The sequence below is a fragment of the Scyliorhinus canicula genome, chromosome 7 (genome assembly GCF_902713615.1).
Source record: "Scyliorhinus canicula chromosome 7, sScyCan1.1, whole genome shotgun sequence".
Taxonomy (NCBI): domain Eukaryota; kingdom Metazoa; phylum Chordata; class Chondrichthyes; order Carcharhiniformes; family Scyliorhinidae; genus Scyliorhinus; species Scyliorhinus canicula.
The window spans coordinates 24,688,237-24,712,650 of record NC_052152.1 but is presented as its reverse complement, the minus strand read 5'-3'; the positions used below and the strand labels follow the sequence as shown (position 1 = coordinate 24,712,650).

General features: G+C 47.6%; 1 protein-coding gene across 2 annotated transcripts in view; it reads left to right on the top strand.

The window, feature by feature from the left end:
* Window positions 1-7,294: 7,294 nt before the first annotated feature.
* The window catches only part of chaf1b (chromatin assembly factor 1, subunit B), a 47,145-nt gene continuing 30,025 nt past the window's right edge, over window positions 7,295-24,414 (top strand). Inside the window, exons 1-5 of one of the 2 annotated variants that reach the window (XM_038801567.1) lie at window positions 7,295-7,390; window positions 15,731-15,866; window positions 21,817-21,949; window positions 22,611-22,731; window positions 24,062-24,165. In XM_038801567.1, coding sequence (XP_038657495.1) covers window positions 15,741-15,866; window positions 21,817-21,949; window positions 22,611-22,731; window positions 24,062-24,165 — 484 coding nt within the window. In that variant the 5' untranslated portion in view covers window positions 7,295-7,390; window positions 15,731-15,740. Of the gene's footprint in view, window positions 7,391-10,344; window positions 10,367-15,730; window positions 15,867-21,816; window positions 21,950-22,610; window positions 22,732-24,061; window positions 24,166-24,414 lie in introns of those variants that run through there. The other variant, XM_038801568.1, reaches the window with a different exon arrangement.

Sequence of the window (24,414 nt, the reverse complement as noted above, 5' to 3'; positions counted from 1 at the left end):
GTTGATGCCGGCATGAAACACTCCGGTGTTTACGCCAGCGTCAACACTTTGCCGTGATTTTGGAGAATCCAGGCCCTGATCAGAGATATTTAAGATAATGAAAAGTTTTACAGGTAGACGTGTTGCATCTTTTTCCACTTGTGGGTGAGACCGGAACAAATGATTTTAACTGTAAGAAACACATTCATAATTTTAACAGAGAATTTGGGAGAAACATTTTTACCCAAAGAGTGGCCCACCTAGACTATACCAGAAAGCGTGGTTGTGGCAAATGGCTTAGATACATTTCAGGGGACAAGCAGATGAGGGGGGAGGGGGACGGAATGAAATGATATGCTGATGGGATTAAGATGAAGCAGTGTGTGAGGGATCTTGTATGGAGTATAAACAGCACCATAGGCCATGAGGCCAGTTTTGTGCACTTGATGGAACAGGATAGATGAGCGTATAATTAAGAACCACCAAATTACAGTGAAGAAGGAGGCTGTTCGGCCCATGAAGTCTGCACCGACACTCTGAAAAAGCACTCTACACAGACCCACTCCCCCACCCTATTCCTGTTACCTAGACATCCCGAGACACTAAGGGGCAATTTATCATGGCCAATCCACCTAAGCTACACCTGTGGACTGTGGGAGGAAACCCACACAGACACGGGGGGAAAAAGTGCAAACTACACCCGGACAGTCACCCAAGGCCGGAATTGAACCTGGGTCTCTAATGCTGTGAAGCAGCAGTGCTAACCTCTGTGCCACCGGGCAGCTGTGTGGTGAATAGAGCTGCGCGGACGTGCCAAGGAGTTACTAGTAGGGTGCCCCAGGTATTAGCGCAGGGTCATTGCCGTTTATGGTGTCTATTAATAATGTGGAGTGGGGAAAGAATGCAGTTTGCACACAATTGGAGAGGCAATTCAGGCAGCAGGAAAACGGCAACAAAAATATGATGAGAGGTCTAGATAGGTGGGGAAAAGAATGGCAGAATGCAATTAATGTGGACGTGTGCAAGGTAATGAGATTGGGGAAATTACATCGCAGTAGGTAATAGCTAAACTAACTGGCTCTAGGTTCCAGGACGCATCTGAAGAGAATAACTCAGTTTAACTAGGATTTGACAGTTAAATATATTTTAGTGCTTCAGCGAAAACATGTTGAATATAAATTTCAGCATACATTGTGTAATGCAATCTATTACTGCAGTAATAATTCTGCACCATTATATTTTTTTCTATTCAGTTTTATTGATATGAATTACTTCCAAGCACTTACATCCATGGTTAGTACCATCAGAAAATGGGATATTCTAGCTTTCTGTTCTAACCAGGAGCGTCAAGAAACTAATCTCAGACAAGAAGAGATTTTGTGCCAGTTGGATTTCTGAGAGTATCAACACATTACATTGTCCCCGACACCATCCCTTTTTGTAAAGCGGAAAAGACCTGCCTTTGGAAAGCTAACATTCATTTTCTTCTATTGCTGTCGACAAACTACACAAAGTTGATGCTGTTACGATTTCCGTAGAGGCCAATAACTTTGGAATTCCCAGTGACTGACTGAAAGGAACGCACAGGATTTCACATTTTGAGACTCTTCTTGTAACAAACGCATGAAAAGCAATCACAACTAAACTGTGATTTAAGAGGGAACTAATACAATAGATAGTTCCCTTAACTTCCTAACATGACCAAAAACCCCACGCCGTGTTTATAGACCACAGCACACTTTCCGCAGAATTGTAGTCTTTTCAGGAACCAGCCCAAAGTTATTCCTAGCTTCCAACAGGCTCACTTCTGCCCATCTTGTTGACTTATAACATCCAGTGTCCATCGAAAGTCATTTCTCTCAGTCTTCTGAGAATCCCTGATTCAAACTCTCCACTTTAACAGTTCTGTGATTAGCTAGGCTCACTCTGGTCATTCCTTCCGGCCACAGCAGGCCAAATCCTCCAGTGTCCTTAAATCTCTACCAGGTCCCATCCCTTCAACTAGAGAAAAAGCTTTATCTGCATTCTGCCAGGTAGCTAACAGAATCACAGAACTGTTACAGTGCAGGAGACCATTCAGCCCATAATTCTGCCCAGCTCTCTGAATGAGCAATTCCCTTTATACTATTCTCCCTTTCTCCCCATAGGAAACAACGACTATCCCTGTTCTTTACAACGGTTGCTGTTTTCCTGTCTATCTCTCTCTCCCTCCAGAACTCTTGAGTCAGTTTGACCATAAGACATAGAGCAGAATTAGGCCACTCGGCCCATCGAGTCTGCTCCGCCATTCAATCATGGCTGATATTGTTCTCATTCCCATTCTCCTGCCTTCTCCCCATAACCCCTGATCCCCTTATTAATCAAGAACCTATCTATTTCTGTCTTAAAGACTTTCAGTGATTTGGCCTCCACAGCCTTGTGCGGCAAAGAGTTCCACAGATTCACCACCTTCTGGCTGAAGAAATTCCTCCTCATTTCTGTTTTAAAGGATCGTCCCTTTAGTCTGAGATTGTGTCCTCTGGTTCTAGTTTTTCCTACAAGTGGAAACATCCTCTCCACTTCCACTCTATCCAGGCCTGACAGTATCCTGTAAGTTTCAATAAGATTCACCCCTCATCTTTCTAAACTCCAATGAGTACAGATCCAGAATCCTTAACTGTTCCTCATATGACAGGCTCTTCATTCCAGGGATCATTCTTGTGAACCTCATCTGGACCCTTTCTAAGGCCAGCACATCCTTTCTTAGATACGGGGCTCAAAACAGCTCAAATACTCCAAATGTGGTCTGACTAGAGCCTTATACAGCCTCAGAAATACATCCCTGCTCTTGTATTCTAGCCCTCTTGACATCAATGCTAACATTGCATTTGCCACCTAACTGCTGACTAAATCCGCACATTAACTTTAAAAGAATCTTGAACAACGACTCCAAAGTCCCTTTGTCTTTCTGATTTCCTAAGTATTTGCAAGCAGCAAGATCATTGTGACAAATGCAAGTTCATTAGACAACACTGCCACATGTGGTGAATTGCTCAGACATGTGACAAATTGCTTCCGTTCATTTTTAGAACCAAATAATAGAGCTATGTTAAAATTGCAGTGTTGGGTGTGGGTGTCACTGACCCCTATTTGCTGTTTGTCTTTAATTGAGCAAGAATCAACTATCTTGCTGTTGGAGAGTAGTCACATATTGGTCAGACTGCAGCTATGTTTATCAGAATAGAGTTCTTGGGTTTCTAAGCTGAAGGGTCACATACTCCAGATGTTGTCGGCCGTTTGCTACCGTTTGTCTGGTGTCTCTGGGTGCCTCTAAATGTTGATAAATTTTGACCTGTGGGACCGGTCTGTGGAGTGCTGTCAAGGCAGGGTCGACCTTCGGAATGACAGAGTCCTGAATGCTCTTGAAACTTTCTTGGGCAATCTCGCGATGTAAGGGATGCTAATCAAAGAATTTGGTTTTGTTTAACTAGTGGTAGTTTTTGAGAACCAGTTGAGGTGCATGAGCGATGGTCAGCGCTGCATGGCTGCCATTAAGGGCTATATGTTGCAATTTTGGCAAGATGAGGCGGTGCAGCAATATCCAAATGTGTTCAGCTTTCATAACAGATCTGTGGAGACAAGCGATTGAAATTAATAGGCACATTGGCATAAAAGGAGAGATTACAGGAGATTGATCATGAGCCAAAGGTTGATTAAGTGTCCACAAACACTCCGTTTCAAAATGGCAGACCGACAAAGAGTAAGCAAGAAGCTAATACGTAGAAATGTATTGATTCTTTCCCCAACCAGCTTCCTAATGTATAAATTCTGATATAACTGGAACATTTTTATTTTTGAAGGAATTCGGTTTTTTGATGTTTGTTTGTCAGAAACAGAACACGTTAGTTAACAGGCTGTTACCATTCTTTGAGAGTGTATACAGTAAGATTGCAAAACTCTTTCCAAGCTGTTCTGCTGATTCTGGCAATGAGTGTATCAGTTTTGATTGTTGATGGTTTAACTGCTTGTCGGATGTGTTTGCAGGCATCTTCAACCTCTCCCTACTCCATCCCGAGGTTCCCACCTGCTTCAAAAAGACCACCATCATACCAATGCCAAAGAACCAGGCAACATGCTTCAAAGACTACCATCCGGTGGCCTTGACATCGATTATTGTGAAGTGCTTAGAGAGGTTGGTCATGAGACACATCAATTCCACACTCCCAGAATGCCTTGATCCACTGTAATTTGCATACCGCCACAACCGGTTCACAGCGGACGCTATCTCCCTAACCGTACACTCATCCCTGGAGCATCTCGACAACAAGGACTCCTACATCAGACTCCTATTTATTGACTTCAGCTCTGCCTTCAACACCATAATCCCAGCCAAGCTCATATCAAAACTCCCAAACCAAGGACTCAGTTCCTCTCTCTACAACTGGATCCTCGACTTCCTGACTCAATTAGTAAGGATAAACAACACATCCTCCACGATAGTCCTCAATACAGGGGCGCCGCAAGGCTGCATACTTAGCCCCAAAATGCTCCCTATACACACACGATTGTGTGGCAAAATTCAGATCCAACCCCATTTACAAGTTTGCTGATGACACAACTGTAGTGGGTCGGATCTTGAACAATCAGCCCAAGTACAGGAGGGAGATAGAGAACCTAGTGTCATGGTGTAATGACAACAATCTCTCCCTCAATGTCAGCAAAATTCAGGAGCTGGTCATTGACTTCAGGAAGCAAAATATCGTACACACCCCTGTCAGCATCAATGGTGTCGAGGTGGAGATTGTTGACAGCTTCAAATTCTTAGGTGTGCACATCACCAACAATCTGTCCTGGTCCACCCACATTGACATTATGGGGGGAGTTAGGGGGTGCTTTGTTTTTTTGGGGGGTATGGGGGGGGGGGGGGGGGGGGGGGAAGGGAAAAAAAAACGAGGCGGAGTTGGGGTGGCCCGGGGGGGGGATTGTTAGTTTTGTTACCGGTTGCTGAGGTTTGGCTTATGTAATTTTTGTACATATGAAAAATGCCTTTAATAAAAATATTTCTAAGCAAAAAGAAACTTACAGAATACTGAGAGGCCTAGATAGAGTGGACATGGATAAGGTGTTTCCACTAGTAGGAGAGACAAGAACCTGGGGGTACAGCCTCAGACTGAAGGGACGATCCTTTGAAACTGAGGTGAGGAGGAATTTCCTCAGGGTGTTGAATCTGTGGAACTCAGCACGGCAGAAGACTGCGGAAGCCAAATGACTGAGTGTCTTTAAGTTAGAGATGAATAGGTTCTTGATTATTCGCAAGAAGAATAATTGGTTAAGTTTTAATTTAATTGCCTGTGAACATAGATAACATATCAAATTCGCCTTCCCCATGGGCGGTCCCTCCCACAACCTCCAAACATGCAATAATTGAAGGTGGAAGTGTGCAGGATCAAGTCACGTTTGTGACAAGCCTGTAATTTTGGATGTTTGACACCCCCCCCCCCTCCCCTCACATGTGAAAATCCTGCCCAGTCTAGAATGACACTATCTGTGCTCGATTTGGGCCTGTATATGATTGCAGGCTCTCCTGATCGTGTGGTGAGGTGGAACACTTTTTTTGAAACCTGTAAGAGGGGTTTGTCACTATCTTTAAACAACAGTTACACCATCTGGCTTAGCAAAGTTACTCCGCAGCTGGGTAACTCTTTTATTCCAAGAAGAGCACTTGCCTCCATCACAGAGTGAGCCGAGCCGGACTGCTTTAATAGGAAAATATATTATTTGCAAATTCAGCATCAGAATTAGAGCTGCCAACTGTGATTAAATGTATTTCTGGGGGTTTAATTTGCTCCTATGCTCCAGCCATTTGTGAGCCAACACATTCATCCTTGTGACGCATTGCCTTTGAATGTCAACTGGAAAATGAAAAGTCTCATCCCCCAGTTGGATGATTCTTGGTTGATTTCCAAGCAGCCTCTTCCCCCCCCCCCCCCCCCCCATTTTCATAATCACAGAATTGTTACGGCACAGAAGGAGGCCCTTCGGCCCATCATGTCTGCATGGCTCTCCAAATGGGCATTATGACTTAGTGCTATTCCTCTGCTTTTTCCTCTTACCCTTGCATATTGTTCCTATTGAAAGAATCATCTGATGCCCTCTTGAAAACCTTGATTGAACCTTCCGCCGCCACTTCCAGGCGGTGCATTCCCGATCCGGACCACTCGCTGCGCAAAAACGTTTTTCCCTCGTAAACACATTTGCTTCTTTTGTCAGTCACTTTTGAAATGTCGGCCCTCTTGTTTTCGATCCTTTTACCAGCTGGATACAGCATCTCCTTTCCTACTCTGTCCAGTCCCCACATGATTTTGATCATCTCTAAACAAATCTGCTCTTGCCCATCATAGAATCCCGACAGTGCAGAAGGAGGCCATTCAGCCCATCGAGTCTGCACTGGTACTTTGAATGACCACCCTACCTACACCCAATCCCCACCCAAAGGGGCAATTTAGCATGGCCAATCTACCTAGCCCGCACATCTTCGGAGCGCCGGGAGGAAATCCACGCAGGCACGGGGGGGGGGGGGGGCGCAAACTCCACATAGTCACCGGGGCTGGAATTGAACCTGGGACCCTGGAGCTGTGAGGCAGCAGTGCTAACCACTGTGCTGGCCTTAGACCTATCCTCAATCAGCCGGAGAGAATTAAATGGCAGAAGTGATCCCCCCGGATCGCACACAGGGAAGGACATCGAGAGGAGGTTGGCACCATCACCCTCCACCCACCCACCCACACTGCCCGCCCAGCGCACAACCCGCCACCCCCTGAGCCCGGCTGAAAGGCGGCCTTAGCGCCTGGCGGGCGGCGGCGCTGTCGGGGGAGGGCGGGCGGCGGCGCTGTCGGGGGAGGGCGGGCGGCGGCGCTGTCGGGGGAGGGCGGGCGGCGGCGCTGTCGGGGGAGGGCGGGCGGCGGCGCTGTCGGGGGAGGGCGGGCGGCGGCGCGTGTCGGGGGAGGGCGGGCGGCGGCGCTGTCGGGGGAGGGCGGGCGGCGGCGCTGTCGGGGGAGGGCGGGCGGCGGCGCTGTTGGGGGAGGGCGGGCGGCGGCGCTGTCGGGGGAGGGCGGGCGGCGGCGCTGTCGGGGGAGGGCGGGCGGGCGGGCGGGCGGCGGCGCTGTCGGGGGAGGGCGGGCGGGCGGGCGGCGGCGCTGTCGGGGGAGGGCGGGCGGGCGGCGGCGCTGTCGGGGGAGGGCGGGCGGGCGGCGGCGCTGTCGGGGGAGGGCGGGCGGCGGCGCTGTCGGGGGAGGGCGGGCGCCTGGCGCTGGGAGCGGCCCATCTTGGCGGTGGAGGAGTGGCGGCTTGCTGGTTGGCAGAGGGGCGGGGCTTAGTGGCGCGCGCGGGAAAGTGGCTTGTTGCTGAGAGCGGAGAGCTGACCTGGGCTAAGGTACCGTCTGAGATGCGGCTTCCCAACCGGCACAGTGTCGGCCTGCAGCTCGGGCCGCGCACCTTCGGCACGGCCTCCGGGGGGATTTAAACCTAACTTATTATTTAAAACACCCAATCTGCAGCTCACCCTCAGGGGATCCCCTTGTCACTGATACCGGGGCGGCTGCTGCACCCCCCCCCCCCCCGTGGCTTTCTTTATTAAATGCAATCATTTTCCCCTTCCCTGAGGCATTTACTATTTTGCAGTAAGGTCTGTCCCAACTTTATTTTCTTTTTAAAAAGCCTGTTCTGTGCATCTGCTACTGAGTGACATGAAGCTGCACTCCAGTCCAACTCCAGCTTTGGACAATCTCTGCAAAGTTTCGCCTGGCTCCAACTTTTAACCCCCCCTCGCGGTTGTTTAGATCAAGTTGTTGTGGAGGCCACTATTGCTAATGTGCTGTTAACTTGTTGCTTCCAGGAGCAGATCTTTCCTTTCTCTTTCTCTCCCCCCCCCCCCCCCCCCCCCATTTCTCACTCTGCTCAACTCTGCTCAATAGGCCTGCAAATGTATTAAAATGTTAATGTGTCATTGAGAATATTGTTTTTAGAGTTGGGTGATGTGCTGTGTATTAATTGAAGGGCTGCACATTGAATATTGACAGCCTTGAGAAGGCTGAACTAATTGTAACTGGGAGTATTGTGGTATTGGAAATACAAAACAGGCCAGTCAGCATCTATTATAATCATTTATATTATTGTCACAAGTTGGCTTACATTAACACTGCAATGAAGTTACTGTGAAAATCCACTGGTTGCCACATTCCGGCGCCTGTTCGGGCATACAAAGGGAAAATTCAGAATGTCCAATTCACCTGACCGCACGTCTTTGGGATTTGTGGGAGGAAACCGGAGAACACAGGTTACTGTTAGGCTGTGGCATCTTTAATTTTATCTTCAGGTAATGATCTTTGCAGAATTTGGCTTTTGAATGCTTATAAATGGGTAAGATCCTGGATGGATAGAGGATTGACTGACTGGCAGAGGCTGCGAGTGGGGATAAAGGATTTTAAGGATGGCAGCCGGTGACGAGTGGTGTGCCTCAGGGGTCTGTGCTGGGACCACAACGTTTTACAATATACATTAATGATCTGGAACAAGGTACTGAAAGCACCGTTGCTAAGTTTGCAGATGATAAAAGATCTGTAGAGGGACAGGTAATATTGAGGATGCAAGGGGGCTGCAGAAGGATTTGGACAAGCTAGGAGAGTGGGCAATGAAGTGGCAAATTAAATACAATGTGGAAAAGTGTGAGGTTATGCACTTTGGAAGGAGGAATTTAGGCATAGACTATTTTCTAAATGGGAAAATGCTTAGGAAATCAGAAGCACAGTGGGACTTGGGAGTCCTTGTTCACGATTCTTTTAAGGTTAACGTGCAGGTTCAGTCGGCAGTTAGGAAGGCAAATGCAATGTTAGCATTCATGTCAAGAGGGCTAGAATACAAGACCAGGGATGTATTTCTGAGGCTGTATAAGGCTCCGGTCAGACCCCATTTGGAGTATTGTGAGCAGCTTTGGGCCCCGTATCTAACTAAGGATGTGCTGGCCTTGGAAAAGGTCCGGAGGAGATTTGCAAGAATGATCCCTGCAACAAAGAGCTTATCGTATGTGGAATGGTTGAGGACTTTGGCGCTGTACTCGTTGGAGTTTAGAAGGATGAGGGGGGATCTTATTGAAACTTACAAGATACTGCGAGGCCTGGATAGAGTGGATGTGGAGGGGATGTTTCCACTTGTGGGAAAAGCTAGAACCCAGAGGACACCATCTCAGACTAAAGGGACGATCCTTTAAAACAGAGAAGAGGAAGAATTTTTTTCAGCCAGAGAGTGGTGAATCTGTGGAACTCTTTGCCGCAGAAGGTTGTGGAGGCCAAATCACTGAGTATCTTCAAGACAGAGATAGATAGGTTCTTGATTAATAAGGGCATCAGGGGTTATGGGGAGACGGCAGGAGAATGGGGATGAGAAAATATCAGCCATGATTGAATGGCAGAGCAGACTCGATGGGCTGAGTGGCCTAATTCTGCTCCTATGCCTTATGGTCTTATAAAAGGAATAAATTAAGGATGTAGCAGGCTCTGATATTAGATAGGATGGCACAGTGGGTAGCACTGCTGCATCACAGCATCAGGGACCCTGGTTCAATTCTGCCCTCTGTGTGGCGTCTGCGCGTTCTCCCCGTGTTTGCAATGGTTTCCTGCGTGTGCTCCTGTTTCCTCCCACTGTCCAAAGATGTTCAGGTTAGTTGGATTGGCCATGCTAAAATTGTCCCTTAGTGTCCAAAAGGTTAGGTGAGGTTACGGGGATAGGGTGGAGACGTCGGCTTAACGAGGGTAAAAGCAAATTACTGCGGATGCTGGAATCTGAAACCAAAAAGAAAATGCTGGAAAATCTCAGCAGGACTGGCAGCATCTGTAGGGAGAGAAAAGAGCTAACGTTTCGAGTCCAGATGACCCTTTAAAGGATGACCCCTAAAGGGTCATCTGGACTCGAAACATTGGCTCTTTTCTCTCCCTACAGATGCTGCCAGACCTGCTGAGATTTTCCAGCATTTTCTTTTTGGCTTAACTAGGGTGCTCTTTTCAAGGGCCGATGCAGACTCGATGGGCCGAATAGCCTACTCCTGTACTGTAAATTCTATAATGTGCTATTGATTTCTATAAGACTGTATTAAAGCTAGTCTTTTTTTAAAAAGTTATGCACGTGGTGGAGTGCATAAAAAAAAATTAGTGTAGCCAATTATTTTTTTCCAATTTAAGGGCAATTTTAACGTGACATTCAACTACCCTACACATCTTTGGGATGTGGGGGTGAGATCCACAAAGACACAGAGACTGTGCAAACTCCAAACCGACAGTGGCCTGGGGCCGGTATTGAACCTGGGTCCTCAGTGCTGTGAGGCAACAGTGCTAACCACTGCGCCACCGTGCTGCGGGTAAGGAAAGTAAAAGTGTATTTAAATGTTCAGTCCTGCAACCTAATACAGTATTTCTCAGGCTGGTTCAGAATTTATTTCCTCCCTTGTCCTGGTTCCGGTTTTGTCCATTTTTCTGCTCTGCCAGAGATGATGATACCTTGGTTTCAACATTGACAGCCCTTCAATGTCTAGTGCTGGTTTGTGTTCGTAACGTGTGAGTCTTGAGAGTGATGGGGGAGAGGATCGCTAAAGCCCAAGCCTGGCATTACCCTCCCCCAGTGCACACTTTATAGCATTCACTGTCACTGACTAGCCTTCAGCTGCAGGAACCCTGGTGGACCACTCTTTCCCTTTCTCTTTCACCTAGAACAGGGGTGGGCAAACTACGGCCCGCCAAAGGTCTTTATGCGGCCCACCAAGATCAAGTCATAAAAAATTTTTTTTTTTTTTTAAATAAGGTTATTTGGGGGGGTGGGGGGGGTGCTGTTGGGTTACTGGTATAGGGTGGATATGTTGACTTGAGTAGGGTGATCATTGCTCGGCACAACATCGAGGGCCGAAGGGCCTGTTCTGTGCTGTACTGTTCTATGTTCTATATGAGGCGCCCAGAATCAAACCGGGTGAAGCGCCATTTTTGAAAAGTAGAGAAAAAGAGGGCTAAAGGCAGGATGCCACCGGGGGAAGCGCTGAGGTATATGCTTCACGCTAATTGGTTACAACCGGGACTATTAATTAATATACTATGTGGCCCTTTAAAATTGTGAATTTCTGAATGTGGCCCTTGCACGGAAAAGTTTGCCCACCCCTGACCTAGAAGGTTACCAAGGCTGGTTGACCTTCGCTGAAGCAATAGTCAGTGTGCAATCAACGAGGCAAAGACCATGGCTTATTACTGGCTCAGGACCACTCTGGGAGGCACTTTTATCCACAGAGCCATTGGGCTGTCGGTATATTCAACAAAACTCTTTTTAAAAAAAAAAAAGTCTGACGCTTTGACAACTAATTGAGAAATGTTCAATCTTCCTAAAGCTATGTCCAGATTTCATGACGAGGACCAGCTATATCTCTGCTCCGTTACAATTATTAAAGGTTAATCCTCCCCCTCCCCCGACGATGTCGCGGGCTGAGAGCTCGCTCGTCCTCAAGAGGGAGAAGGATCCGCTACACTGTCGGTCCGACAGGCCGATATCGCTCCTAAACATAGATGCCAAACTGCTGGCTAAGAATTTGGCTACTAGAATAGAGGACTGTGTCCCGGGAGTGATTGATGAGGATCAGACGGGTTTCGTCAAGGGCAGGCAACTGAACACAAATGTGAGGAGGCTCCTAAACATTATCATGATGCCCTCAGAAGGAGGGGACGCAGTAGTTGTGGCTGCAATGGATGCAGAGAAAGCCTTTGACCGGGTGGAATTGGGGTACCTGTGGGAAGCGTTAAGTAGGTTTGGATTTGGTGAGGAATTCATAGGGTGGGTCAAACTACTGTATCAGGCCCCCGTAGCAAGTGTGTCCACGACCCAGCTGAGGTCGGAGTATTTTAGGCTACACCGAGGGACGAGGCAGGGGTGCCCCCTATCCCTGCTACTATTTACCCTTGCAATTGAGCCGTTGGCCATAGCACTGAGGACTTCAAGGAACTGGAGGGGGCTGGTTCGGGGGGGGGGGGGGGGGGGGGGGGGGGGGGAGGAGCCCTGGGTTTCGCTCTACGCAGACGACCTGCTCTTGTATATTTCGGACCAGCTAGAGGGGATGGGGGAGGTCATGCAGATCCTAAGGGACTTTGGGAGTTTCTCGGGGTACAAGTTGAACGTGGGGAAAAGTGAGCTGTTTGTGATCCACGCTCGGGGTCAGAAGAGACTGGGAGATCTCCCGCTCAAGAGGGAGCACGGTAGCATAGTGGTTAGCACAAATGCTTCACAGCTCCAGGGTCCCAGGTTCGATTCCAGGCTTGGGTCACTGTCTGCACGTTCTCTCCGTGTGTGCGTGGGTTTCCTCCGGGTGCTCCGGTTTCCTCCCACAGTCCAAAGATGTGCAGGTTTGGTAGATTGCCCATGCTAAATTGCCCTTAGTGTTGGGTGGGATTACTGGGTTATGGGGCTAGGGTGGAGATGTGTGCCTGGGTAGAGTGCTCTTTCCAAAAGCCGGTGCAGACTCGATAGGCCGAATGGCCTCCTGTACTGTAAATTCTATAAGATGGTAGTGAAGAGCTTTCGGTATGTAGGCATACAGGTGGCTAGGAATTGGGATGCCCTACACAGGCTCAATCTATCTCGGCTTGTAGAGCAGATGGAGGGAGACTTTAAAAGGTGGGACATGCTCCCGCTTTCTCTGGCGGGAAGGGTGCAGACCGTGAAAATGATGGTCCTCCCCAGATTCCTGTTCGTTTTCCAGTGCCTTCCCATCTTCATCCCAAATCCTCCTTCAAGAGGGTGAACAGGATTATCATGGGATTTGTGTGGGCCAACAAGACCCTGCGGGTTAAAAGACTGTTTTTAGAGCGCAGCCGGGTTGGGGGGTGGGTGGTTGGCGCTACCGAACTTCTGTGGCTACTACTGGGCGGCTAATGTAGCCATGATTAGGAAATGGGTAATGGAGGAAAGGTCGAAGTGGGGTGGCTAGAGGCGGCGTCATTCAAAGGCACCAGCCTAGGGGCACTGGTAACGGCATCGCTGCCTTTCTCGCCGGCACGATACACCACAGGCCTAGTGGTGACGGCGGCACTGAGGGTCTGGGGTCAGTGGAGAAGGTACCGGATGGAGGAGGGGGCCTCAGTTTGGACCCCAATACGGTATAATCATAGATTTGTTCCGGGCCAGATAGACAGAGGGTTTCAAAGCTGGCACAGGCCAGGCATTAAAAGGATAGGGGATGTGTTCGCAGATGGGACTTTCCCTAGCTTGAAGGCTCTGGAGAAGAAATTCAGTCTGCCCCTTGGAAACGCCTTCAGATACCCCCAAGTCCGCGCCTTTCTCGAAAGACAGTGGGGGCATTTCTGTTGCTACCCCCTCGCAAGATACAGGACAGAATGGTCTCTGGCATCTGGGTCGGGGAGGGGAAGGTGTCTGACATCTACCAAGAACTGCAGGAGGCGGAGGAAGCCTCAGTGGAGGAACTGAAGGGCAAGTGGGAGGAGGAGCTGGGCGAGGGCCTGCCCTAGGCAGGGTGAATTCCTCCTCATCATGTGCCAGGCTCAGCTTAATTCAGTCTAAGGTGGTCCATCGGGCACACATGATGACGGCGAGAATGAGCAAGCTCTTTGGGGTGGAGGACAGCTGTACGAGATGTGCAGGGAGCCCAGCAAACCATGTCCATATGTTCTGGTCACGCCCGGCGCTGAAAGAATTCTGGCAGGGTTTTGCGAAGGCAATGTCCAGGATCTTAGACATGCAATAGCGATCTTTGGGGTGTCAGAGGATCCGGGAGTTCAGGAAGCGGAAGGAGGCCGAGGTTTTGGCCTTTGCCTCCCTGGTAGCCCGGAGGTGGATCTTGTTAATGTGGAGGGACTCGAAACCCCTGAGCGTGGAGACCTGGGTCAGTGACATGGCTGAGTTCCTCAGTCAGTGACATGGCTGGGTTTCTCAGTCAGTGACATGGCTGGGTTCCTCAGTCAGTGACATGGCTGGGTTTCTCAGTCAGTGACATGGCTGGGTTCCTCAGTCAGTGACATGGCTGGGTTTCTCAGACATTGACATGGCTGGGTTTCTCAGTCAGTGACATGGCTGGGTTTCTCAGTCAGTGACATGGCTGGGTTTCTCAGTCAGTGACATGGCTGGGTTTCTCAGTCAGTGACATGGCTGGGTTCCTCAGTCAGTGACATGGCTGGGTTTCTCAGACATTGACATGGCTGGGTTTCTCAGTCAGTGACATGGCTGGGTTTCTCAGTCAGTGACATGGCTGGGTTTCTCAGTCAGTGACATGGCTGTGTTTCTCAGTCAGTGACATGGCTGTGTTTCTCAGTCAGTGACATGGCTGTGTTTCTCAGTCAGTGACATGGCTGTGTTTCTCAGTCAGTGACATGGCTGGGTTTCTCAGTCAGTGACATGGCTGGGTTTCTCAATCAGTGACATGGCTGGGTTTCTCAGTCAGTGACATGGCTGGGTTTCTCAGTCAGTGACATGGCTGGGTTTCTCAGTCCGTGACATGGCTGGGTTTCTCAGTCAGTGACATGGCTGGGTTTCTCAGTCAGTGACATGGCTGGGTTTCTCAGTCAGTGACATGGCTGGGTTTCTCAGTCAGTGACATGGCTGGGTTTCTCAGTCAGTGACATGGCTGGGTTTCTCAGTCAGTGCCATGGCTGGGTTTCTCAGTCAGTGACGTGGCTGGGTTTCTCAGTCTTGAGAAGGCAAAGTTTGCCTCGAGAGGGTCCTTACTGGGGTTCGCCCGGCGGTGGCAACCGTTCCTTGACTTTAAGAGCGTTAAAATTATCAATCCGAGGGGGAGGGGGGGGGGGGGAAGAGGGTGAGGTGGTGGACTGTTCATTTAATGTATAATCTCTTTTTGTATAATGATAACAGCCACCTTGTTTTGTTACATATTTTTATTTTTTCCATTGGTTATGTAAAAATTCTGTTTGAGAAAAACCTTAATGAAAAATTTAAAAAAAACGTTATTAAAGGTTCTGACTTGCAGACCAGTGAGGGAGGCTGTGGCATAAGAAATAATTCTCTGGGGGTACATGTTGCACCAGCATTGAGAAATTGGTGAGGGAACCCACTGGAGGATGACCTCCAGGTGCGATACAAGTGGGTCTATTTCCCACCTTCACACTCAATTGTTGATCGTTTAACAATGCAGAAGAAGCACAAAAATAAGTGAAACATTAGTCAGCCCAGCAGTATTAAACCCACAGTATGGCTGTCAGAGTATAAAAGCCAAAAGCAAGATGTCCAAATCTGGACGATAGAGTGGAAATATTCAGCAAGTCAGGCAGTGTCTGCTGTCAGTTTAACATTTCAGCCAATGGTGTTCCCAGCACTTTGCTGTATTTTAAAAAATTATATCCGTTCTTTTAGTGACAAGGTTTGCCCCACTGCTGAGACTTCACACTCAAAAATCACCAGAAATCCCAAATTAAAACTGATTCAGCGTTTGCAAACACAGAATCTCTCTGAACCTTGCATAGAATGTGGGGCTGAGTCGGAAGATCTGCTAACGGTGGACCTGCCGAGATTGGAAATTCCCTCTCCTCCCGACTCTTCACTGAAGGCACGAATTGTAACGGGTCCTGTTGCTGCTTCTGAAATCTCTTTGCAGGGATTTAAAGGCATCTCCGAGGCCCACAAGCAGTCCAAAGAGAGCTTGCTTTCTCCGTTGTGTTATACTGACTGCTTAATTGTAACTTTTCTCTTCCTCCTCTTTCCCGCCCCACCCACATTCCCTCAGCTTGAGCAGCATGAAGTTTGTTACGTGTGAAATAGCATGGCACAACAAGGAACCTGTATACAGTGTCGACTTTCAGCATGGACCGGATGGAAGGATTGACAGACTGGCCTCTGCAGGAGTAGACAGCGCAGTCCGGGTATGTACTTGGGCAGCTTAGATTTTGTGATGGTCGAGATGGCAACTGGCTCTTTAAAAATGTTTGTGGAAAAACAATTTGGTAGTGTTGTGTCCGTTTGGGCTGTAATTGGAGCGGCTTTCTTCTATGTTGGACAGTCAGCATCTCATTGTACTCCCACCCTGGCCCTGCACTCAAACTGAAATACTTAGATAAGAAAGACACCTATGTCAGACGCCTATTTATTGACTACAGCTCAGCCGTCAACACTGTTGTGCCTATGAAACTCATCTCCAAACTCTCTGGTCTGGGCCTCGGCTCCTCCCTCTGCGACTGGATCCTGAACTTCCTAACCCACAGACCAAAATCAGTAAGGATAGGCAACAATACCTCCTCCGCGATCATCCTCAACACTGTTGCCCCACAAGGCTGTATCCTCAGCCCCCTACTATATTCCTTATACATCTATGACTGTGTGGCCAAATTCCCCTCCAACTCGATTTTCAAATTTGCTGATGACACCACCGTAGTGGGTTGGATTTCAAACAATGACGAGACAGAGTACAGGAATGAGAGAGAATCTGGTGAACTGGTGCGACGACAATAATCTCTCCCTCAATGTCAACAAAACAAAGGAGATTGTCATCGACTTCAGAAAGCGTAGAGGAGAACATGCCCCTGTCTACATCAACGGGAACAAAGTAGAAAGGGTCGAGAGCTTCAAGTTTTTAGGTGTACAGATCAACAACCTGTCCTGGTCCCCCCATGCCAACACTATAGTTAAGAAAGCCCACCAATGACTCTACTTTCTCAGAAGACTGAGGAAATTTGGCATGTCGGCTATGACTCTCACCAACTTTTACAGATGCACCATTGAAAACATTCTCTCTGGTTGTATCACAGCTTGGTATGGTTCCTGATCTGCCCAAGACCGCAGCAAACTACAAACGGTTGTGAATGTACCCCAGTCCATCACGCAAACCAGCCTCCCATCCATTGATTCTATCTATAATTCCCGCTGCCTCAGGAAGGCAGCCAGCATAATTAAGGACCCCACGCACCCCGGACATACTCTCTTCCACCTTCTTCCGTCACGAAAAATATATCAAAAGTTTGAGGTTACGTACCAACCGACTTAGGAACAGATTCTTCCCTCCTGCCATCAGACTTTTGAAGGGACCCACCTTGTATTAAATTGATCTTTTCTCTACATCCTGGTTATGACTAACATTACTTCTGTTGACTCTCCTTCCTTCCCTATGTACGGTATGCATTGTCTATAGCTGACAGAAACAATACTTTTCACTGTCTTCTAACACATGTGACAATAAATCAAATCAAATCAAAAATCAAACCCCCAGCCCCTTTCAAATAAAGACAAGATCAACTAATTTAAAGAAAAAGAGCAATAAATTCTCCTCTTCCCGCGTCTTTATTATAAGTTTACTCTGTGACATCACCATGGAACTCATATATAGGGTAGCACAGTAGTTAGCACTGTTGCTTCACAACGCCAGGGTCTGCGGATCGATTCCCGGCTTGGGTCACTGTGTGGAGTCTGCACGTTCTCCCTGTGTCTGTGTGGGTTTCCTCCGGGTGCTCCAGTTTTCTCCCACAGGTCCTGAAAGACGTGCTGTTGGTAATTTGGACATTCTGAATTCTCCCTCTGTGTACCCGAACAGGCGCCGGAATGTGGCGACTAGGGGATTTTCACAGTAACTTCATTGCAGTGTTAATGTAAGCCTACTTGTGACAATAAAGATGATCATTATAACTCACCAAGGTTTCTTCGGCAGCACTGTTGAAACCCACAACCGTTACTACCTAGAAGGACAAGGGCAGCAGCTACATTGGAACTCCACCACCTGGCAGTTCCCCTTAAGCCGCTCATCATCCTGACTTGGGAATATATCATTGTTCCTTCACTGTCACTGGGGCAACATCCTGGAACTCCCTTCCTAACTGCACTGTGGGTGTACCTGCACCACATGGACTGCAGCGGTTCAAGAAGGCAGCTCATCACCAACGTCTCGAGCAATTAGGGATGATTAATAAATGCTGGACTAGCCAGCGATCGCCACCCTGCAAGAATTATATATTTTTTAAAAATCTCTGCTCGAGTCACGATAACCCAAGAGAATCTTGGCAGGTAGAAGCCTCACAAACTCTGATAATCCAGAGCTGCACTGCTGCACTAATTAACCAATTGTTAAAAATCCTCCGCTAGTCTGTTTTCTCTCCTTTCATTCATTCCCAGCTTGATGGACGGTTTCTTGCTGTCTGGGCCTCCTCCAGTATCATCCCCAAAGGGTTTTCATTTATTTCTGACTTGTGATTGTTGGTCTTGGCGAGATGTCCATTCCGATGGTGGTATCGGTCTTGGTGTCCACATTCAGGCACATTTCTGACGCAGGGACGTAGCAGCATGTTGTAATACTCGGGTAATTTAGCTGCTCGGTATACATAGAAGATAGGAGCAGGAGGAGGCCTTTTGGCCCTTCGAGCCTGCTCCGCCATTCATCACGATCATGGCTGATCATCCAATCAATAGCCTAATCCTGCTTTCTCCCCATAGCCTTTGATCCCATTCTCCCCAAGTGATATATCCAGCCGCCTCTTTAATATATTCAAAGTTTTAGCATCAACTACTTCCTATGGTAATGAATTCCACAGGCTCACCACTCTTTGTGTGAAGAAGTGTCTCCTTATGTCTGTCCAAAATGGTTTACCCTGAATCCTCAGACTGTGACCCCCTGATTCTGGACACACCTATCATTGGTAACATCTTCCCTGCATCCACCCTGTCTAGTCCTGTTAGAATTTTATAAGTCGCTATGAGATCCCCCCCCTCATTCTTCTGAACTCCAGCGAGAACAATCCCAACCTAGTCAATCTCTCCTCATATGACAGTCCCGCCATCCCTGGAATCAGTTTGGTAAACCTTTGCTGCACTCCCTCGAGAGCAAGAACATCCTTCCTCAGAGAACAAGACCAAAACTGCACACAATACTCCCACACTTATCCAAATTATACTGCATCTGCCATTGGTTTGCCCACTCGCCCAACCTGTCCAGATCTTGCTGTCGGATCCCTGCATCCTCGTAACAATTCACCCTCCCACCTAATTTGGTATCATCTGTAAACTTTGAGATGTTACATTTTGTTCCCTCATCCAAATCATTAATATATATTGTGATTAGCTGGGGTCCCAGCACCGATCCCTGTGGTACCCCACTGGTTACTGCCTGCTAATTTGAAAAGGACCCATTAATTCCTACTCTTTGTTTCCTCTCTGTCAACCAGTTTTCTATCCACCTCAATACATTTCCCGAATCCCATGCGCTTTAATTTTGCATAATAATCTCTTATGCGGGACTTTGTCAAACACCTTCTGAAAGTCCAAATATACCACATCAACTGGCTCCCCCTTGTCGACTGTACTGGTTACCTCTTCAAAGAATTCCAACAGATTTGTCAGGAATGATTTTCCCTTCATAAATCCATGCTGTCTCTGACTGATCCTGCCACTGCTTTCTAAATGTTAAGCTATAAAGTCCTTGATAATGGATTCAAGCATTTTCCCCACTACCGATGTTAGGCTTACTGGTCTATAATTCCCTGTTTTCTCTCTACCTCCCTTTTTGAATATCGGAGTGACATGAGCTACCCTCCAATCTGCAGGGACAGTTCCAGAGTCTATAGAATCCCGGAAGATGACCACCAATGCATCCATTATTTCCAGAGCCACCTCCTTAAGCACCCTGGGATGCAGATCCTCAGGCCCTGGGGATTTATCAGCCTTCAATCCCATCAGTTTTCTCAGCACCATCTCTCTACTAATGTATTTTTTAATACTTTTTTTTAATACTTTAAAAAAATTTAGAGTGCCCAATTCATTTTTTCCAATTAAGGGGCAATTTAGCATGGCCAATCCACCTACCCTGCACATCTTTGGGTTGTGGGGGCGAAACCCACGCAAACACGAGGAGAATGTGCAAACTCCACACGGACAGTGGCCCAGAGCCAGGATTGAACCTGGGACCTCAGTGCCGAGGCAGCATTGCTAACCACTGCGCCGCCGTGCTGGCCTTTCTCTACTAATGTTGATCTCCTTCAGTTCTTCCCTCTCACTAAACCTTTCATTCTCCAACATTTCTGGGATATGATTTGTGTCCTCATTTGTGAAGACAGAATCAAAGTATGTATGTTAATTGTTCAGCCATTTCTTTGTCCCTTATTATGCATTCCCCTGTTTCTGTCTGTAGGGGGCCTACATTTCTCTTTACCAATCTCTTTCTCTTCACATACCTGTATAAACCCTTAGTGTTAGTATTTATGCTCCCAGCAATCTTCCTTTTGTACTGTACTTTCCCCTTCTTAATCAATCCCTTGGTCCTCCTTTGCTGAATTCTAAACTGCTTCCAATCCTCAGATCTATAAAGTTTCTTGGCCAATCTGTATGCGTGTTCCTTGGATCGGATACTATTTCTAATTTACTTTGTAAGCCATGGATTGGCCCTCTTACCCCCTTTGCTTTTGTGCCAGACAGGAATGAACAGTTGCTGTAGTTCCTCCATGCGTTCCTTGAATGTTTGCCATTGTCTATCCACTGTCATCCCTTTAAGTAACTCTCCCCAATCTATCAAGGCCAACTCACGCCTCATACCCTCATAATTCCCTTTATTAAGATTCAGCACCTAGTCTCCGAATTAACTACTTCACTCTCCATCTTGATAAAAAATTATATCATGTTATGGTCGCTCATCCCGAAGGGGTCTCGTACAGCCAGATTGGCAATGATTCCCTTCTCATTACACAGTATCCAGTCTAAGATGGCCTGCTCTCTAGTTGGTTCCTCCACATATTGGTCAAGAAAACCATCCCGGATACACTCTAGGAATTCCTCCTCTACGGCATTGTGGCTAATTTGATTTGCCTAATCTATGTGAAGATTAAAGTCACCCATGATCACCGATATTCCCTTGTTACATGCATCTCCAGTTTCTTGTTTAATGCCATTCCCAACCTCACCACTGCAGTTTGGGGGTCTATATATGAAACCCACTAATGTTTTTTGTCCCTTGGTATTTCTCAACTCTACCCATACAGATTCCACATTGTCAGAGCTAATATCTTTTCTCACTATTGTGTTAATTTCCTCTTTAACCAGCAGTGCCATGCCACCACCTTTTGTTTTATGCCTTTCCTTCCTAAATACTGACAACCCTGGGACATTCAGTTCCCATCCCTGGTCACCCTGCAGCCATGTCTCCGCAATCCCAATTATATCATACCCATTTGTATCTATCTGCACGATTAGTTCATCCACTTTATTGCAAATGCTCCGTGCATTAAGGCACAGCGCCTTTAAGTTTGTCTTTTTCACAATGCTTGTCTTGCTCCCAATATTTTTCTCTACTGCCCTGTTTGAATTTTGTCCTTGGTTTCTCCACCTATCATTTTTCTAATTCACTTTTCTACCTTTTGCTCTTGTCCTTGCTCCCTCTTTCTCTGACTCCTTGTGTAGGATCCCATCCCCATGGCATTTCAGTTTAAACCCTCCCCAACTGCTCTAGCAAATAGCCCCCCTAGGACATCAGTTCCAGTCCTGCCCAGGTGTAACCCGTCCAGTTTGTACAGGCCCCACCTCCCCCAGAATCGCTCCCAATGCCCCAGGAATCTGAAACCCTCACCCTGACACCATCTATACAGCCATGTATTCATTCTATATATCCTGTCATTTCTACTCTGACTAGCACGTGACACCGGTGGTAATCCTGAGATCACTACCTTTGAGATCCGATTTCTTAACTTCCTTCCTAGCTCCCTGTATTCTGCTTTGAGGACCTCATCCTTTTTTTTACCTATGTCGTTTGGCCCGATATGTATGCAGGTGCTCCCGTGCTCACTGGATAAGCTTGTTGAGTAAAAAGCTACCTTCAGCTCCTTCAACACCATCATTTTCTTGCAGATATGGAAGGCCGACAAAGGCAAGGATGGGAAAGCAATTGTAGATATTTTATCAAACTTAATACGTCACACAAAGGCAGTGAATGTTGTACGTTTCTCTCCGAGCGGTGAGATCCTCGCGTCAGGAGGAGATGGTAAGTGAAACTTTTTGATTAAATGGGTATTTGGACTTTGTCAAATTGGAAAGCCTCTACTAGAGTAATAATGTCTAGCCAAACCATTTATCACAGCTGCGTGACCATTAAAGGTAGTAGTGGGCATGTGTGGAGTGGGTCTTGGTCCGTTAACTGCCCAGAGAGTTTGTCTATATGCAGCCTGAATGCCCCCTGTAGAACATGATAAATGTGGTGGTTTCTTGACTCGATTATAGTGGGACCGCCACTTTCAGGAGGCCTTTTAGCCTCAGGCTCTGGATTGAGAACTGGAATGTTTACTCTGGGATAGCTTAGTTTTACACAGAGTCGGGATCCAGCCAGGCTCTTTTGGAAAGAAACTCTGGCCATTATTCCTCACCCGCAAGGAGTTGGGAATGACCCGGACAAATCTCTGTATGCTCCCACTGTCGCCCTGGCGGCATCACTGCAGATCAACAGTTGGAGCAAGGATGGCCCCCGATTTGTATTGCTCACTACACTGCTGCCTGCCGCGTTTATCCGCAGACGTACGGGAGGACGGGGAAGATTGGGAAATTCTGTCTTAATCGTTCGGAATAGATTATCCCAACTGTTTGCTGATTAAATGACCAAAATGGTTTTATTGTGTTGACCAACCTAAACATCTATCCGTGTGCCACAGATGCGCTAATATTGCTATGGAAACTGAATGACAACAAAGACGTCAAAGAATTAGAACAAAACCTTTTTGAAGAGGATACGCAGTTAAATAAGGAGAACTGGACAGTACTCAAAACCTTGCGGTAAGGATAAATCTCGTTGTCTAAGTCCTGCTCTTCACTTTCCTGACAGAAATGGCTTTGGTTCGGAGTGGCCAATAAGGGATGATGAGGGGGGGGGGAATCAAAGGGAGCAGTCAGTTTACGATGGAAATAATGTTTTACTGTCACTTTCAAAAAATTTGGGTACTTTTGAGTCTGACATTTGGGGACTTGGAGGCTACGTACCCTGGCTGGGGAGTCTAGGATTGGGTAGATTGCCGGGGGGGGGGGGGGGGGGGGGGGGGGGGGGGGGGGGGGGGGGGGCACAGTGTAGAATGAAGGGTGGTCCATTTAGGGCTGAGATTAGGAGAAATTCCTTCACTCAAAGGGTTGTGAATGTTTGAAGTTCTCTACCCCAGAGTGTGTGGATATTCAGGCGTTGGAGGCCGGTTTAGCTGGACAGCTGGTTTGTGATGCAGAGCAAGGCCAGCAGCGCAGGTTCAATCCCCGTGCCGGCTGAGGTTATTCATGAAGGCTTCGCCTTCTCAACCTGGCCCTTGCCTGAAGTGTGGTGATCCTCAGGTTAAATCACCAGCAGTCAGCTCTCCCCCCTCAAAGGGAAAAGCAGCCGATGGTCATCTGGGACTAAGGCGACTTTACTATATTCGAGATGGATATTGATAGTATTTTAAATGCTAAGGGAATTGAATGATGCGGAAATAGCGCAGGAAGGTGGAGTTGAGATTGAAGAGCGCCCATGATCTTAGTGAATGATGGAGCAGGCTCGAAGGGCTGAATGGCCTACTCCTAATATTTCTCAGCCATTAATGTTCTGAGCTTGTGACTCAATGTGTATTACTGTTCCGCGCTGTTGGAACCACAACCTATTTGAGAGGAGTCATTGTGCACTTTGGTTGATTTGAGCTTTTGCTACCATTTAAACTATGACGTGTGGTACGGTTATCGGTCGCATTTTGTGACCCCCATCTTCCTGCTCATTTCCGTACCCCATTTTCAATGTTCTCACCCGCTCTTTGCCCCTACAACTTCCTCAGAAGAGGTTACAACTCTGGGTTATGGCTCCACTGGTGCCAGCAGCTTCCCCAGGCGCCAGGTGGGTCAGAACCATCCTCAAAATGCCGTGGAAGAAGAGCAGAGGAGTTGTCCTGGCCGATAGTCATCCCTCCACCAACGTCACCCGTCATTGTAGCGTTGCTCCTTGCGACACCACGTTTTGGTCATAAGCACTTTGGGTTTTTACGCCTGACATTCAAGATGAAGATTTTAGATATAATCACTGGGATTTTGTTTTCATTTATGCTGTTTACCTAAATATCCTTCGTTTTGTGTGTGTATGTGTTTTGTTATGTAGAGGGCACATAGAGGACGTATATGATATCTGCTGGACAACTGATGGGAATCACATGGTGTCTGGATCAGTTGATAACACTGCCATTATGTGGGATGTTAATAAAGGTAAATACTAATCAAACTCGTGCAACTTTTTATTGATTCTTTCACGAGATGTTGGTGTTGCTGGCTGGGCCAGCATTCCTTTGTCCATCATATTTGCCCCACGGACTGAGTGGTTTGCTGCGCCATTTCAGAGGGGCAGTTAAGAGTCGGGCAGATTGTTGTAGGCTTGGGTAGGCCTGACCAGGTGAGGGCGGCAGATTTCCTTTGTGAAGCAGGTGGGTTTTTTGCAACAATTGGTGATGGTTTTCC